The following is a 17,958-nucleotide window of genomic DNA, read 5'->3' as shown; positions in this document are numbered from 1 at the left end:
CTCATTTATTCGTATCCTTATCCTGTATTCATAATCGTGTTTATACTTATATCTGTTATCTTACGTGTTTGACAAAATAAATAATAATAATAATAATAATAATAATAATAATAATAATAATAATAATAATAATAATAATAATAATAATAATAATAATAATAATAATAATAATAATAATAATAATAATGTAGCTTTTTTTCCTACTCTTGTCACTAATGAAAGGTTTATGCAAATAGAACGCTCCTTTATTGGCTACTTTCTCTCTGTGCATGCAAATTGCGAGGATCCGCGGGTGTCGTTCCACCAATGAAAATCGCAGCGTTTTCCTCATTGGCTGACCGCTACCTGGCCATGCAAATTAGAAACCCCGGCGATATAACAAGGTGATAGGACAGCAAAGGCGCTCAGGTGGCAGCGCAATGGCTTTCTCTCTTTCTCATCCTTGGAACGGCTCCGGACGGCTCTTCCTCGGTTCCTCTAATGCCTCCGTGCGTGGCAACTCCAGCGGTTCCGACATTCTCTTAAGCCGGTTCCGTGCGGCGCTCCCGGCAGCCCGAGTGAGCGTAGCGGCGGCTTCTTCTTTGCTGGGTCCGGGCCGGCAGCAGGAGGCGCTGCAGGGGTTGAACGAGCGCCTGGCCGGCTATCTGCAGCGGGTGCGGGGGCTCGAGGCGGCCAATGGAGCCCTGGAGGAGGAGATCGCCGCCATCCGGTCCAGCAGGGCCGGGACGGTTGTCCATAAAGACTGGGAAGCCTGCGAGCAGCCCCTGGCCGCCCTGCGCAAGCAGGTGAGGGGAGTGTAGTAAATAGGACGGGGGGGAGGGGGGAAAGAGCTCCCCGAAGAGAAGAGTTAAAAACCTCAGAGCAAATAGGATCCAAAGATTGAAATGCGGCTCTGGTGAGAACTTTGGGTTAAGTTTGAGCAAAGGATCATCTTAAACCTGGTACCCTGAAAGTACCTTGATGTTTGGTTCTTTTGATTCCAGCTGCGCTTGAAATTATGGGGATCAAAATAGAAGCCGAGGGATCAAAACAGAATCATTGGCAATGACTGGATCTGGGTCGCAAAGTAATGGCCCAAACCCAATGGGAGAGAGAGGAAGGCAATCAATCAGGCTAACTGGTTATAGCTATTCATTTTACTGTGTTAGTCTTACTTTAGCTTTTCTTCTTAAGCAAATCTGAGTATTAGGTGGCATAAGCATCTCCGGTTTTACTCCTGTAGTATTTTATAATCTATCTCTCTATATAATCACAGCATACAATCCATTTTAAATAAATGATGGTAGGTACATGAGCTATGCTACTGCCTTGGGTTAAGAAAAATATAAAAAATAAAAATGCTACCGTGGTCTTATAAGTTCTTGGAGCTTTCCCTGTTGGATTTCACAGACTTCTTTATCACATTTGTATCCTATGGCAATCATAAAATAGACTCTTGGTGGCTTATAACACAACAAAACAATACCTAATAATAAAAATGAAAAGTACAGAAGTGTGTAAATGATCAGATAAATGATCATATTTTAAAGAAATAGTGAATCGGAGTCATCTGTCAACTCCAGATCAGTCAGATGAACAAACTGGGCATAAAGGATTGCAGGAAGGATATTCTTAATCTCAAATATTTCAGTGTTTAAAAATGTCATTGAATAGCTTGTTCTACCTGGTATTTCTAGATGTCCACCCCATCACTCAGACTATGCTGATTGGAGGACAAAGATTGGAGAAAACTGTTAGAGAGTCTTCAGAATCCTTTAGATACTGTGGTAATCTCAAAACAATTCTAAGAAATAGATGAAGCTGCTAAACTTCATTGTTAGACAGGCGATTAGTAGAGAAAAAGTTAGAATAAACATATTCCAAATTTTATGTAGGAAAGGGAAAGGGGGAACTGTGTTGGAAACAAATGTTTTGTAAATGATGGGCAGAAAGATATATTGGGAAATGGGCTGCAGAGCTACAATGGAAAGATTTAAATTGGATGCACTTTTTTTTAAAAAAAGGAATATGAAAAAGTAGGAACATCTTTAAAGAAGACCCAAGATTAAAAAAATACAAACAGTCACTATGTGGGGAATGAGAAAGATATATCTGCACACCGAGCTGCTTTAATAGATATTGTTTATCTCAATGATTTGTTTGCAGCAATGGGGATCTTTTGGTGAATTGGTTATGACTGTATCAAACTGTTGGATGATCTGCTTCTATACTTTGCAGGAACTACTCTTATCATCACAGCTCCAGAGACTGGCCTGCAAGTCTTTTGGAGGGATGAATGGCTTGCTGTTTTTCTTTTAATTCTCATTCATACCAACAGCGGGATGATTCTTTTTGCAGGTGCCTGAACAAATGCACAGAAAAGGAAGGTCTTAGGCAGGTGGGCAGGGAGTCAGATTAAGGAAAGTTTTATTATTTCAGGACCTACTGCAGCTTGGGGCAAGGTGGTGATATTTGTTCCTTGCTTGTCTTGTGATTGGCAGGTTGGATTGCTTTGAAAAACATGGGGAATAGGAGAGGTATAGTATAAAACTACCCTTAGTTGTGACTATGTCCTGTTGCAATCAATAGAAAAGTACTCATGCAAGATACCACACCCTGTTTTCAACCGGATTTTGCTATATACTAATATTTACTTGAATAAGCCCCAAACAAGGAAGGGAATTATATAAGAGGGCAGCCCAAGTACAGGATGATTTTCCATTTCTGCCAAGACAAACTGGTTTTTTAAAAACTGACTTTCTTTTCTTTCTTGTACAGTTTGCCAAAAATAAAAAAAAGGATCTTGGATTCAGAATCACATTATATCTGGTCTGTAATTACTTATTTGACATCAGGTTGTTCTCAGCTGGTAACCACAGATAGATTTTCTCCATGAGGCTCCATCCCTAAGCTCAGGTCTTCCAATCATGCACCCATTACCATTGTAATGGAGTCCATCCATCTTGCTGCTTATCATCCTCTTCTCTTACCTTCCACCTTTTCCAGAGTTAAGGGCTTTTCCAGAGAGCTGATGGTTTTATGTGGTTAAATAGTTGTGTAAAAATATTGCAATCCTATTCTCTAAAATACCCTTCTCTCCTGCCTTAAAATGCAATCATTTTAGTTTACTTTAAGGTTACCAAATCTGGGCTGCAAAAGAAAAGAGTAGAGTAGAGTAGAGTAGAGTAGAGTAGAGTAGAGTAGAGTAGAGTAGAGTAGAGTAGAGTAGAGTAGAGTAGAGTAGAGTAGAGTTAGAATAGAGAATTAGTATAGTATAGTATAGTATAGTATAGTATAGTATAGTATAGTATAGTATAGTATAGAATAGAATAGAATAGAATAGAATAGAATAGAATAGAATAGAATAGAATAGAATAGAATAGAATAGAATTCTTTATTGGCCAAGTGTGATTGGACACACAAGGAATTTGTTTTCGGTGCATAAGCTCTCAGTGTACATAAAAAGACAATATACACTCATCAAGAACCATAAAGTACAACACTTAGCAATAGTCATAGGATACTAAATAAGCAATCAACATAAATCATACTAAGAAACTAAATAAAACAATATAAATCATAAAGATACAAGCAACAAAATTATAGTCATAAGTAAAAAAGGAAAGGTCATAGGAAAGATGAGAAGAATAATAGTAATATAGCCTTACTACCATAAATAGTTTGACAGTGTTGTGGGAAATAGTTATTTAGCAGAGGATGGCATAGGGGAAAAAAATATCCTGGTATCTAGTTGTTCTGATGTGCAATGCCCTATAGGTCCTCAATGAAAGGCAGGTTGGTAGTAATTGTTTTTTCTGCAGTTCTAATTATCCTCTGAAGTCTGTGTCTGTCTTGTTTGGTTGCAGAGCCAAACCAGACAGTTTTAGAGGTGCAGATGACAGACTCAATAATTCTTCTGTAGAACTGTATCAGCAGCTCCTTGGGCAGTTTGAGCTTTCTGAGTTGGCGCAGAAAGAACATTCTTTGTTGTGTTTTTTTGATGACGTTTTTGATGTTAGGTGCCCATTTTAAGCCTTGAGATATTATAGAACCTAGAAACGTGAAGGGCTCTACTATTGATACTATTGAAATGAATAAAATAATCAAATAAGTAATAAGCCATTGGACAGCCCCAAGCTGCCAATAGAGGTTGCTGCTTGGCCAATACTGAAGCCCTGTCCTTTGCATGGGAGCCTGACTGAGGCTCAGGCCTAGTGATCTGCTGCCTGCCCATCTATTCCTATATTTTAATTTCAAGAGATATATTTAATTAGAATAAATTTTCAGTGGGTATTCAATTTATTATAGTTCATGATCTCACTTGATTTAACTACAGCTCCCAAAATTAATTTTTAGCTCAAAGCTTAGCCGTGATTCATAGTCTTTTACAGTGATATTTCAAATAATTCATAATCCATTAATGATATACTGTATTAGGAAACTAAGGTTCATATTTTTAGATCCCTTGTGTGCTAATATGTATTTTACTTATTCTTTTTACAGGTCATTTATTTCCCTTTGCTTATACTTTTTCTTGAAAATGTCTATATAAACCTGAAACTTTTCTCTCACGCCCACACTTCCATACAGATTGTTTATTTTTGCAACAAGGATGTTTAAAGCTTGGGCACCTGGAGCAGCAGGCCTGATTTAATATGCTGTGAGACATAATCCAGTTGAGATACTATCAGCCTGTAGGATAAAGTTAATTAATGTGAGAGAACAATTCGAATGCTTGAGTTATTGATAGTCTTACTAGCTAGGTTACTTATCAACCAGATGGCATTTTATAAGTGACTCACTCAGTTAATCCTCCCTAGATTTTAATAACCCAGGACATGCAGATCAAAACAAAGATATTAGTTTGCTTTGCAAATATTTCACATTATTTGGACAGCAACCCAGTGTTTGATTCCAAGATCTGGCTGGTTTCAGCAGGAGTTAAGAAAATGAGATTGACCTGAAGGATGGCGTAATATGTCAAGGCAAAATCACTATAGTCAGTTAAATCAACCTTACATCATGGACTATCTAGCTCCATATTGTTGACCATTGATTGGCAAGAATTTCCTAAGGTTTTTTCCATTCTTATCTGAGGATCCATGGAATGAACTTGAATGAATGTTACACGCTCCTTTGGAAATAAGAAAAAAAACAAGTTTGAGAAATTGAAGCTAAGTTTCAGTGCAGCTGTCGTCCAAATACAACAGGATTTGTTTGCTACATAACTTTTCCGAAGACTTTCTGAAATGAGGAAAGTCAAGCAATATATAAGCTTCCCATTGCTATTCTCACAAGAATCATTACATTCAGGAGTTTAAATTAAGTATTCTAATGAATACATCACTGACTTAAAAAGATATTTGTGTATCTTCTGATGGAAGAATGCTTGACTGTATATACTTTATAGATTAGATCCCGGCCCTTAAATATGACATGTCATTATTCAAGCTATACCTTGCTATTTTATTAGAGTTCCACACACCACAGTTTTAAGTAAGACAATGTTTCTATAGTCTCACAATTCATACAAATGAAAAATCAGGCTTAAGCCAATTTTTTTTTTTAAAGGAAGGAACAAATAAACCAGCTGTTTATTTGGACAGATCTAAAACACGAGAAGAGGGTAAATTTGTCAAGAGTGCTCTTTATCTGGAGCTAAAACTGAGTGAATGCAGTGGCCCTGTTTTTACATACGTTGTGCCATGATGTTATATTTTAAGAGTTCTGTGTCTCTATGACAGGTTGAAGAGCTGAATATGGAGAATGTCAAGCTGCTTCTGCAAATTGATAATGCCAGGCTGGCAACAGATGACTTTAAGCACAAGTAAGCAATAATGTTCTAGTATCTTTGTTTACACTGTAAGTGCTGCATCACACATGGCTGCCTATATATTCATCATAGCCTCCTTTTGTAATACCTTACTCTTAATTATATTTGATTTTCCCATGCCAAAATTCTGATTTGTGAAGTTCAGGAATAAACATGTATTTTGGCTTTGAATTAGAATCAATTCTGGATTAATGTTTAAATCAAGGTTAGGCTACCTCTTGGAGGCCAAGGGCTACATTTAATAATTTGGGGGAGGGGGAATCGTTTGTATTTTAAATTGCAGGAAACTCTGCATTGACTAAAAAGGACTTGGTTGCAGGATAAAGACCTTTGAAGAGCTGATTTAGTTCTTCAGAAGTCTGAATTATAGGGTGCTAGTCTTTTCCCCAAAATAAATAGTTTATTTAGCATCTTGAGAAGTTGCAGTTCCATTAGCTAAAATGTATATTAGCTGCCAACTTGGCAGAAAAAAATGAGATACTCTATACTTTGTAAATATACCATAGTTGTCTACAGCCTCTTTTTCAGAGGCTGTAGACAACTTATTATTTCGTTATAATATATAAATTATTATAATATATATAATATATAATATATAAATTATTCTGTAGTAATAATTTATGTCTAAAAAGACATGCGTCTACATTGCTGTGCTCTTCACCCTGAATGAACTAAGTCCTGTATCTCGTTTGGATTTCTGGCCTCCCATTCTAGGTTGGAAGTAGAACAGGCTGCATGTGACACCGTCCAGAAAGACACGCAAGGATTGCGCAAAATCATAGATGACACCAACTTCCTACGTTTGAAGCTAGAAGGGGACTTGGAATCCCTCGGAGAGGAACTAGCTTACTTGCGTAAAAGCCACGAGGAAGTAAGGCCCATCTTTGCACTTCCAGTTTAAAGAGACAGCTGTCTGTCTCTAGTCTATGTGTCCATCCAGCACCCATGACCTCTTAAAATTTTCAGCGATAGTTTTCCTCTTAAAAACGACAGATATAGTTTTCCTATCCAACCAGAATTCAAGAACAGAAGACAGGGAGGCAATTGTAAACATAAAAGAACCTGCATTTATTTCAATAAATTTATTGCATAATACACAGGCTGGTTCCAGTAGGTGATAGGAATTAGGGTGTGATGTTGGAAGCTGCTTATTCCACTTCTGTCCACTGCAGGAGGTGGAGGCTCTCACCGCTCTGGTGGCCAACTCTGATGTAACAGTTCAAGTAGACAACCCACAGAAGCATGACCTGAGTGAGACTATTGCTGAGATACGCAACCAGTATGAGCAAGTGGCTGAGCAGAATCGTGCCAATACCCAGGACTGGTACAGAACCAAGGTGAGGACTGGCAGAAAGTGGCTAAAAGAAACAAAGGCTGGATTTTTTAAAACATCCACCTACCCAATTTCTGCTGTCCCTGGCTCTTGCAGGTTGACTCCATGTCCCAAGAAGCCAGCATGAACTCTCAAGCCCTTGAGCAGGCCAGGAGTGAATTGTCAGATCTTCGCCGGCAGTTGCAAGGCCTGGAGATTGAACGCCAGACTCTCCAGAAAATGGTAAGAAATGCTGTCTTCCCTTTTGGTCTCTGTAATAGTTATCAATCCTGTTTGGCAAAGTGTTTTTCCTTCCAGAATGATAACTTAAATGAGCATTAGAACACTCTACAAGTTGTTGAGTCTTGTTTAACAAAATAACAGAGTTGGAATGGACCTTGAAGGTCTTCTGGTCCAATCCCCTGCTCAGGCAGGAAAATGAAATTAGGCCGCAATTGTGGACCCATATAACCGAGATAAATCTTGTGAAAATCAACAGCATTTATCTTATTTTCACTTTGTGCCAGGAGTATCATCTACTTGAGGCTGAGTCCACCCTGACTCCTTGTGCACTTAACTCATTGCACACCTGTGTCATTTTTGACCATCATCTGTCTTGTACCAAATTATTTTTGGCTCAGCTGCGGCAGCAATGTGCGGCAGCAGCAGCAATCTAAAAAGCTAATACAATCCTTGGTTGTATAAACAGAGGCATAGAATCAAAATCACATGAAGTATCAGTACCACTTTATAAATCCTTAGTAAGACCACATCTGGAATACTCCCTCCAGTTTTGGTCACCACATTATAAATGTTGAGACTTTGGAAAAAATGCAAAGAAGAGCAACTAAGATGATTAAAGGCCCGGAGACAAAAACATATAAAGAACAGTTGCAGGGACTGAATATGGCTAATCTAGAGAAAAGAAGGACTAAGGGTGACATGATAGCACTATTTCAGTATCTGAGGGACTGCCTGAAAAAGCAGGGGGGTGGGTCAACTTATTTTCCAAAGCACCAGAAGGCAAGACAAGAAACAATGGATGGAAACTACTCAAGGAGAGAAGCAATCTGGAATTAAGGAGAAACGTTCTAACGGTGTGGACAATTAACCAGTGAGAACAGCTTGCCTTCAGAAGTTGTAGGTGCTTCATCACTGGACAGCCACCTGTCTGAAATGGTATAGGAACTCCTGCTAGAGCAAGGGGTTGGACTAGAAGACCTCCAAGGTACCTTCCAGCTCTGATTGATATTTGAATTTTTTTAAAAAACAAAATCAGATAACAAAAATCTGTGGTTATTCCGTTTCCATATTTGCAGGGAATCATTCCTCAACATACCTGGGGGCCATGGCTCCAGTTGCCCTAATTGATCTTTCAAGAGAAATGTGGCTTTAGACCACTCCGGAGCAAAATTTCGGGGGGGGGGGTAATTGCATACAACCAGACGTATGCTCCCAAGTTTAGACATGGGTTTGTGCATATATTTTTTTTAGATTTCTAAGGCCTTGCATTTTTCAGCTCTAGATTAATACAAGGTACTCTATGATACAGGTGTATGCTCTGGAGAACACACTGAAAAACACAGAAGATCACTATCTCAGTGGCCTGGCCAATCTGAACAGAGTTATTGCTAATGTGCAAGAGGACCTGGCAGCCTGTCGGGCTGATTTGGAGACACAGTCCCGAGACTATGAAACACTTCTGGACCTCAAGACAAAGCTAGAGAATGAGATTGAACACTATCGTGTTTTGATTGAGGGTGTCATAGACAGGTGATAATGGGATGGGTCTTTCTTTTCCCTACTCATCTTTCTTGGGTCCAAACCCATTTTGGAGCAATTAAATGTCATGGTTATTCTACTAGGTCCACAGAAAGTTGTACAAAACTGCAGCCAAGGGTTGATCCAGGACTATTTTCTAATATTAGCCATTATTTTTATTTTTTATTTATTTCCAATTTATATACCGCCCTTCTCCCTGAGGACTCAGGGTGGTGTACAGCCAGAATTAAGAACATGAAATACAAATATTAAAAAACAATTAAAATATATATAAATTTGGCCCAAAAATTAAAAATCACAAACCAATTAAAACATTTAAAAATTTCTTCTTAAGCCAGCCCGGCTTGCTGGAAAAAGTGGGTTTTAAGGGCACGGCGGAAGGCACTGAGGTCTTGGATTCTCCTTATCTCTGGGGGCAACTGATTCCAGAGGGTAGGTGCCCCCACAGAGAATGCCCTCCCCCTGGGGGTCAACAGCCTACATTGTTTGGCTGATGGCACCCTGAGGAGGCCCTCTCTGTGGGAGTAACTTCATAACATAGCAACAATTACAGTAGCTATAAAGTGAGCCCTCGGAACATTTGTTTATTTAAAATAAAACTTTAATATAAATTTGGTCCTGCATCGTGATATAAGAAATTTGCTTACTCAAAGGGAAAACCAAAAAATATTTGGTTATCCCAATGCAGGCTATGTGTACTTCTCCATTTACAGATAACAATAGGGCAGAAAGTATGTCAGGGTAGGCATTTCAGAAATCACAAAATTCTGTGAAAGAGACATCATAAACCCTTTGTTGCTCTTAATGTAGCAAATTAAGGTGGTAATGGTACTTAACGTAAACATCTCTGCTTCCCCGTTCAGATATAAATCAATTTTTCTATGACTCAAACCATGGTTTTTTCCATTTCTATTTAAGGTTGCAGCCAAGTATATGGTTGAACCTCCCTAATTTAACTACTCTCTAATCAGATCAGACATGCAGGGGAGAAAACCATTCAACTTCTCAGTAGAATACACGTTCAGATGCAGAGAAAGATTATGTATATTTTAGAATGGCCCAGATAAAAAAATAATCTCAACAGTCTTTCTTTTCCAACCTTTAGAGTAAAGCCGCTCTCTAATGAATTTTATCCTATTGATTGTTTAAAAACTCTTGCAGGATTTAATTGTGGCTACCTTGTGAAGTCAGGAATGAATAGTTTTGTCAATTATTCTAAATTCCTTAAATAGCACCTAGAAAACATTCTGTCTTCACAAAGCTAGCAGGTGTTTGTAGAACCTGATCTCATGGGTATTGTGACACAGGGATAAACAAATATGTAGCAGGAAGCACACCGGGTAAGCAAATTGTCTGGTGACAAAGCACACAACATTTGCCATGTTTTGTATTTGCAGAGGGGATGTGTTGAGCTCAGGAAAAGCAGGTAAGTAGCAGTGGAGACATTAGCATACATAGCTATCTGCTTCTGGCATCTGCTATTTGTCATTCTCGTGGTCCATTCTCCTGAGCTTTGGGGCTGCTTTCCAGAGTCACCATTTTAAAAAGGCAGAGGCTAAAGATTGTTGGACTGAATCAGTTGAAGTCCACAGGGACTGTAAGCATTTACTCTTGCCAGAAAAATAGCAGTACTACTTTTAGGAAGTCAAAGATGGATATGCATATGCTCACAAAATCAATGAAGCCAATGCACTTGATAGTAGCTTCCTTCCAAGAAGTGGTGCGTGCAGCCTCCATACATAGAAAGATTAACAAAGCACTCTTGCTCATTTTTTAAATGTGAATTTCAAAGTCAACATTGATTCTTTTAGATACCCAAGACAGCACACACAGAATTTCCTATTGGTTATTCATTCAGTTAGCAAATCTAGCTTTAAAGGATCTACATCATCTGGTTTAGATAACGGGCCTATGCTTTTCAGATGTTCTGCCTAGTCTGTAATTCTGATCTGCTCCTTATGGCCTTTCCAATCGCCTTCCCATATGCCTCAAGAAATCCTAATTAACGGGAAAGGACACTGATGTACAGTATACAAGTTTTAGGGAAACCTAAGATTACAAATGAAAGAGGACGATCAGTGCAAGAGGAATTTGTTATCCCTTTCACTGCATGCTCTCCTTCCAGCATCCATGCAAAAAGTATTACTATTCCCAGGTCTGCTAAACCTTTGAGAGGTGACTCTTGCTGCTGTTGCTGCTACAACTGCTGACTTGTAAAAATACTATAGCTAATTTAGTCCTAGTTCAAACATGGTATACCTCTAATCAATATTTTTCTACTTTCTGCAGAGATCAGGAACCAAACAATTAAAAAGATGGTGGTCATTACACACAAAATTGTGAACGGGCAAGATGTGACTGAGAGATCCGAAGAAATAACTCAATAGGACTTCATAATACTTTATCATCAACAATTTTTTCTGTTGACTAAAATAACAATGAGCAATTCAACATCCTGTTGCGATATTTGCTAACTGAGTCATGTTGAGGTTTTTTTTAAAAAAAAATACTTATAATAGAGATTGAAGGTTACTTAAATGATAACCATATTGCTATTGATATTGTGCTGTTTATCTCTCTTCTGCTTTTTATAATCTTTTGAAAATGTGGGCATAATTCCTATATATTTGAAAGGAGTGGAACAGGCAAGTCCATATATATCCTCCAGAGACACAAAAAAATTCAAGGGCTTCAGTGTAATTTTTTTCAGAGTTAGTACATACTGATTTTCTATTGTACTGTAAATACACCATAAACCTGAATTACAAATAAAAGGCATCTTATTTACTATAATTGCATTTCACTTCTTTATGTGTATGAAGTCTTTGGTTCAAACTCACCAGATTTTTTCTTCTTTGCAACCTGAGATTTTTATCTAATGAGGGCATGCATTAAATTTTATATACACGGTTATATATTTTTCTCCCATAAACCTTTTCTGATTCTGTTGAACACAAAATAGTAACAATAAATACCCCATTAACCATGCTGGGTAAGATAGAAAGATCTCCTTTATTAATGTACTCAACAATATTTCTTCAGATACAGGAATTGTGAACTCAAAATACTTGGAAGAAAAACAAGTTAATATTGCATTATTACCATAAGAAATACTGCAACTCATAACCGGTAAACATATTGCAAAGCAAAACAGCTTGAAAAAAGGGGAGCGGGAAGGAGGAAAGAAAAGAAAGAAAAATGGATCAAAATGGAATTAATGGATGTTTTCATTTTTTTTTGTAATTAAGTCCTTGCAAGCACAGCTCGATGCCACAAATCACTTTCCAAACTTGTGTAGAAAACATCACCCGATTGGATTTACTTCCTTAAGAGCCCAGAGAGGTGCAATATTAAAAAGCTACGATTATCAGGTAGCAAGTGCTCCAGCCTTCTACCGCAGTTGTCCAATTTCACCTTGCCTCAGGTTTTAACGGGATGAAAAGGTCTTCCCCCTGGCAAGAAGACAGAGAGTGCAGGGTAAGGGTGGCTCCAGCAGTCCTTATGATTTTAAAGTTCTAAGACAGGGGTGTCAAACTCGATTTCATTGAGGGCCACATCAGGGTTGTGTTTGACCTTGGGGGGCTGAGGTGGGCGTGGTCAGCCTGATGTCACTTGTATTAGAGGCCCCTATGGTGGCCCGAGTGTTCTGCCAGAAAAAATGGTCTCCCGAGTTCCATTTTTGGCTACAACAGCTTCCTGCAACCCTCTGCCAGTGAAAATGGAGCTCCCGAACTCAGTTTTTGCTGGCAGAGGCACTGCGGGCCAGTCCTTCGCTGTTTCCAGTTACTTTGACCCTTTTCATCTTCATTTCACCCCAGTCTTGCATTACATCTGACCAATAGGTCTCTATAAATTAGAGATGAGTACTTATTAAGCTATTTTGAACGAAAAGTCCTTATGTGATACAGATAAGTCCCTGACTTATGACCATTTAAAGACAGTTCTAAGTTGCAACCTGTACTTATATTTATGATGGTTGAATCACCCCTGCAGGCATATGATTGCAGTTTTCCGCCAAAAAAATCACCACTGGGGAAGCTGGGTTCACTTAATGACCAATGTGATTGACTTAGCAATCATGCGATTCGCTTTATGACTATCCTAAACCTGGTTGGATTTGGTCACACAGTGACTTCACTTAGAACCACACTGACTTACAACTAAAATTCTGGTCCCAATTTTAGTAATTGTAAGTTGTGGAGTACCTGTATTGCAAAAAATTATGTGCATCACACTTCTATAAATGTTCTCATATTTCTAGTTTTCACATATAGACTGCACCTGAATTCATGCACTTTGGTGAACAAATGTGGTCAATTACAAATATGAGGGTGAAGGTTCATTCTCCGAGCTTGTGGGTTGGTTTCTGAATGTTTCATTACCAGGCTAGGTAACATCTTCAGAAGAGTTTAGGGGATGTCAGTGTTCTTCTGTTTATAAGGGCTTCAGGTGTGGGTCTGTTACATCATGTCAGGGTCATTGGGAGGTGAACTGCTGGTGGGGGGGGAGGGTTGCATGGGTTGGTTGAGGGTCGGTGCTGTCTCTGGTTGGCTATGCAGCTGATTTGGATTCTGAGGGGTTCGTAACCCACGCAACTCCCCTCCCCAGCAGTTCAACTCTCAATGACCTTGATCTGATGTAACCTCCTTATCACAAGTCCCATCACAAGACTCACTGATGACTTACACCTGACCCATCACAAGACCCTCACTTGACACACCCACACCTGAAGCCCTTATAAACAGAAGAACATTGACACCGACATCCCCTAAACTCTGCTGAAGATGTTACCTAGCCTGGTAACAAACATTCAGAAACCAACCCAACCCACAAGCTTGAAGAATGAACCTTCACCCTCATTCTACACCCGAGCTACAAATATTCGCCACTATTGCAAATTACAAATATCTTTTGTTGTTTTTCTTTTTAATTTTCAATAAAAATAGCAACTGAAGTAACTTCAGGTCCTTAAAGTTTTTTTTATTTTAAAGAAGAAATGAACAATTATCTGTACTCATGAACACCCACACATCTTTTGTACTCCGGTTTGGTTGTTAAGATTAATGTAGCTTTCCAACTGAAGGGAACAGCAAAAGAACCACAGTGGCAGTGTAAATAATATCTAGTTGGGCTGATAAAATATCTTACCAAAAAGAGTTCATATTTATAATTCAAAGATGAAGGGAACTCAGGGATATTATTCCCCCCAATAAGAGATTTTTATTTTTACTTAGTGAATAAGACTTACATTTCAGTCTCTCAGCAACAATATTAGGGATTTATGTGAAGTAAATGCCATGAACTTAAAAGCCTGGAAATATGATACAAAGGGGGTACTAGAAAAGCTGAGAACACACAAATTATGCATTGATACTTTAGCCTGCAAATATTTCAGAATGAAGGATACAGCTACTAACCCAGCAAGATAATGCAATGAAGGCTGAGTTCTCCTTCATAAAGAGCTTGCTAAAGTAGTTGCATTTTAGATAACCAATAATGATTTAACATGTAACATTCATTCTTCTCCTGGAAAATTAGTTGTGTGGTCTATTTTGGTAAAAGCTCACTTGTTTGTGAACTTGTTCAGTTTCAATTCAGTCCTATGTGACATTAGTGAATTATTTTATTTTGATCATCTATCCATATATCACTGCACTAGGATAGCAGGAAGTTTAATCAAATTGTTTCATTAGCTGAACCACAAATAAAGCAACTGTTTGCGGGATACATATATACATACATGCGCAGGTGTAGATAAAAAGTGAGCAATAATAAAATGTTAAGGTTGTGCAGCTCTCCAGAAATTAAATTAAAGTAAAATAAGTCCAGCAAATAAACAAAAACGAAGAAAATGACAATCCAAATGACAGAGAAATGCAACTCAGGTTTCTACCAGTAGACTGAGTGAAAAGACTGAATGGCAGGAGCCAGGGGGTGTGGTCAGAGCAATGGAGGGAAAAATCTTTGCACTTAGTCTCTAGCAAGTAGAAAAGAGAATACCCATGCGCGGATTGTCAGAGCAGCGATTCAGGAAAACATGACTATATGCATTGTGTTTTTCAGGACTGCATTGTATCAACTATTGAATAGATCATGTAATACTAAGAAAATTAGTAGTATGCAGAAACTATCCTGCAGATTTTGCTTTTTATTGTTTTTAGTTTTGAATATTTTTTGTTGGTTTTTTACTGTGCACCGTTTTGTTTTTCACTTTGTACGCCATTCAGACTAACATATTTCAGATGAGCAACTACGAAAGTTTACTTGATAAATAAATCAGAAGAAAGAAACTGCCCCTTTAAAACTCACGTGATTGTTTTCATTTCTTTCTTTTCTGCATCAGGCCGGGCACGATTCAGCACTTTAAGAAAATCTGATGTTTTTGCCCTCATGCGCGTGTGAATGTAAGCCTGCATTAAAGAAAAAGAAAAAAAAAATATCTAAGGGCTCTTCATAGTTCTTAAAATTCAAGCTAAATGTCAAGTGCAACAAACCAATATGGCATGATGATTGACTGACAGTAGCTTCTTTATTGTTGTTTGCCCAGACAGAATCTTGCCAGACTAAAGCACAATCTGCGTAACTATCAGATATACCCTGTGAACACATGACCATGTGGATGGTGCAACAGTGGTAACTTCAAGGGCGGGTTGTAAGTAACTTTTAAAAGTCTGTCATAACCAGTCATTTCATTTTCCCAAACTACGTTAGGCATTTGCATCCCTGAGACTCTAGATATCATTCCTATACCTTGGAGCATTTGATGTGATAGTGCAGGTAGTCCCGGAACGTGTGGATCAGATTTATGGTGTTATCTCTTGCGGCAGCATTGGTATGGCGTGGAAATAACACTGCAAAGAGAAGGCATCAAGAAATGTTTATTCTTTAGCAATCATTGCATAGCTACTTTAGACAATTGCCAAACTGACCTATCTTATTCTTTGGCTCAATATTCATTTGCATCATTTCCGTAATTAATAAAGATATTTGTACAGAAAGGATATAATCAAGTTTTCTCCAGAGCGAAAACCAAGTACCAATTGCATTTTGATCATTCTAATTGTGTCAGGTAGACAACTAAGAGAACACTTAGTTGCCAGGTAGATAACTAAGATAACACTGCGCCCAACGTTTTCTTTATGCAGATTTTCATTAAGTAGAGTCAGAATTCAGCTAGCACTGATAGAGAGAAAAAAAATTACAATAATCTATTTGTGACAACAGTATTAAATATTTATCTCATCTGTATGTATACACTGAAATAATTCTTGGCAGATTTTGCAATCTTTTTCCAAGATTCATGACAACGTTGTAATCTTTCATGATTTATTAAAACAAGTTAAGTACCTCGATATTATTTCATTTTCTCTTTGTCACAGTGGTTTGGGAAACTTTGCTATTTCAATGAAATACACATTTCAGTTTGACAGGGATGAAGGCCCCCTCTCAAAATATACAATTCTGAAAATTCAGGAGTTTAACATCGTCCAGAAAGCCTTAAAAAGATAATAAATGATTTCACAGTACAGATATAGAAACACAAGATAAGAAAGATATGGAAAGAAAGAAGCAAAGTTAGCATGCTCATTTTCCCTCTGCCCACTCCACAAATCATACAGTTGGAAGGGGCCACGTAGAATAAGTCCAACTCTTTGCTTGGTGCAGGTATTCCAAGTTAAAGTACCTATAAGCACTGTGCATTTAGGCCCTGCCTGAAGACATCCTATAGTGGGAAGCTCCCTACCTAACTATAGAATTGGTTTTACTATACAAGGGCTCTCAGCATAGCATTCCAGTAACTAATTTTTTCACATTCTGCCTGTCCGTCAATAGAGAAGGGTTGACTTTCTTTTGTGTGACATCCCTTCATTTACTTCATATTCCTCCCCAATTACTCACTGAATGCTTTTAACAAAATGCTGAAAATGACATCTCTGAGTCAGACAATATTTTGAAACTAAACATTTTGTGTAGTGATGACACACTAAAAAAAGATAAAGAACAAAAGGATTGTTATGCAAAAATCAAAGGCTTTCCAGTGGACGGAAACTGTCCTTCCCTGGTCCCTGAGAAATATTATAACTGACTACTATTATTACTGCATTCTCTTATGCTATACAGCATTTGGGCTGTCACAGATATGACGCAGCCTATACTGGAATTAAATGCTGCATGACTCCCAAGTTCCAACAAGTGACTTTCTCTGCTTTGCAAATCAGCTATAATTCATGATGGGCTGTGCCCAACATTGTATTATGGTTTTAGGGAAGCAAGCACAAAGGCTAATCTCTCAACATATTACCATATTTTTCGGATTATAAGACACACCTTTCCCCCCCCTAAAAGGGGGCGAAAATGTAGGTGCGTCTTATACACTGAATGTAGCCCCGCCCACCACTGGCCCCCCACCCTTTGGCCTCTGCCTCGCAGCAGTTATCTCCTTGCAAGCAAACAGCAAGAAAAAACAGCTCCTTTCAGCTTCAGCACAGCCTAATTAGCACAAGTTGCTAATCGGCCTCCAGTCTCTCAGCTGATTTGCTCTCAGCTGTTTTGCTCAGGGCTCTGCTGCTTGCTGCAAAGACGTAAATTGCTAGAGCAGATTTTTTTTTTTTCCTTGTGCTAATCAAGCTATGCTGAAAACGAAAATGAAAGTAAAGCAGGCTGTTGGCTGTAACAAGGCAAAATTGCTCAGAGGCAGAGGGAGATTTCTTTTTCTTTTCCTCACCAAAAAAGGTAGGTGCGTCTTATACTCCGGTGCATCTTATACTCCGAAAAATATGGTACTTTTTATGTGCAGAAATTCAGAATATACTAAATTTTCCTAATCTGAGTGAATTAATATGATGGATGCACATGACACAGCAAGCATATTTAACCTATGATCTTTCTATCAAAGTTACTGAACTAGGTCTATAAAACTATTCAGATGAGCTAAAAATCAGGATCAAACCATAAACCCTTCTATGAGCAACGTTAACCTGTAAGATCAATCATTACAACCAGATCAGAAATCAGACACTTGGATTCTGAAAACCCCCATCAAAAAACATTG

At 38.3% G+C, this 17,958-nt stretch overlaps 2 protein-coding genes across 2 annotated transcripts in view; one reads left to right on the top strand and one right to left on the bottom strand.

The window, feature by feature from the left end:
* Positions 1 to 419: 419 nt before the first annotated feature.
* On the top strand, positions 420 to 11,293 carry LOC139323583 (keratin, type I cytoskeletal 18-like). The gene is made up of 8 exons (XM_070953033.1): positions 420 to 785; positions 5,724 to 5,806; positions 6,527 to 6,683; positions 6,985 to 7,149; positions 7,242 to 7,367; positions 8,677 to 8,897; positions 10,304 to 10,332; positions 11,196 to 11,293. Exons 1-8 carry the CDS (start codon positions 420 to 422, stop codon positions 11,291 to 11,293), a joined length of 1,245 nt encoding a protein of 414 aa, XP_070809134.1.
* A 606-nt stretch (positions 11,294 to 11,899) lies between these two features.
* The window catches only part of ARPC2 (actin related protein 2/3 complex subunit 2), a 32,696-nt gene continuing 26,637 nt past the window's right edge, over positions 11,900 to 17,958 (bottom strand). The window contains exons 8-10 of the mRNA XM_070953151.1: positions 15,657 to 15,757; positions 15,216 to 15,316; positions 11,900 to 12,358 (exon numbers count right to left, since the gene is read on the bottom strand). Coding sequence (XP_070809252.1) covers positions 12,334 to 12,358; positions 15,216 to 15,316; positions 15,657 to 15,757 — 227 coding nt within the window. The 3' untranslated portion in view covers positions 11,900 to 12,333. The remainder of the gene's footprint in view (positions 12,359 to 15,215; positions 15,317 to 15,656; positions 15,758 to 17,958) is intronic.

This window comes from Pituophis catenifer, unplaced genomic scaffold, assembly GCF_029215685.1.
Source record: "Pituophis catenifer annectens isolate HBS135680 unplaced genomic scaffold, rPitCat1.0.hap2 SCAF_1, whole genome shotgun sequence".
Taxonomy (NCBI): domain Eukaryota; kingdom Metazoa; phylum Chordata; class Lepidosauria; order Squamata; family Colubridae; genus Pituophis; species Pituophis catenifer.
This window is presented reverse-complemented; position numbering and strand designations above follow the sequence as displayed.

Coding starts and splice junctions, on each gene's coding strand:
- LOC139323583 (XM_070953033.1), top strand. CDS start 420: ATGGCTTTCTCTCTTTCTCATCCTTGGAACGGCTCCGGACGGCTCTTC. Junction 5,807..6,526: donor ACAGATGACTTTAAGCACAA/GTAAGCAATAAT, acceptor CTCCCATTCTAG/GTTGGAAGTAGAACAGGCTG. Junction 8,898..10,303: donor ATTGAGGGTGTCATAGACAG/GTGATAATGGGA, acceptor TTGTATTTGCAG/AGGGGATGTGTTGAGCTCAG.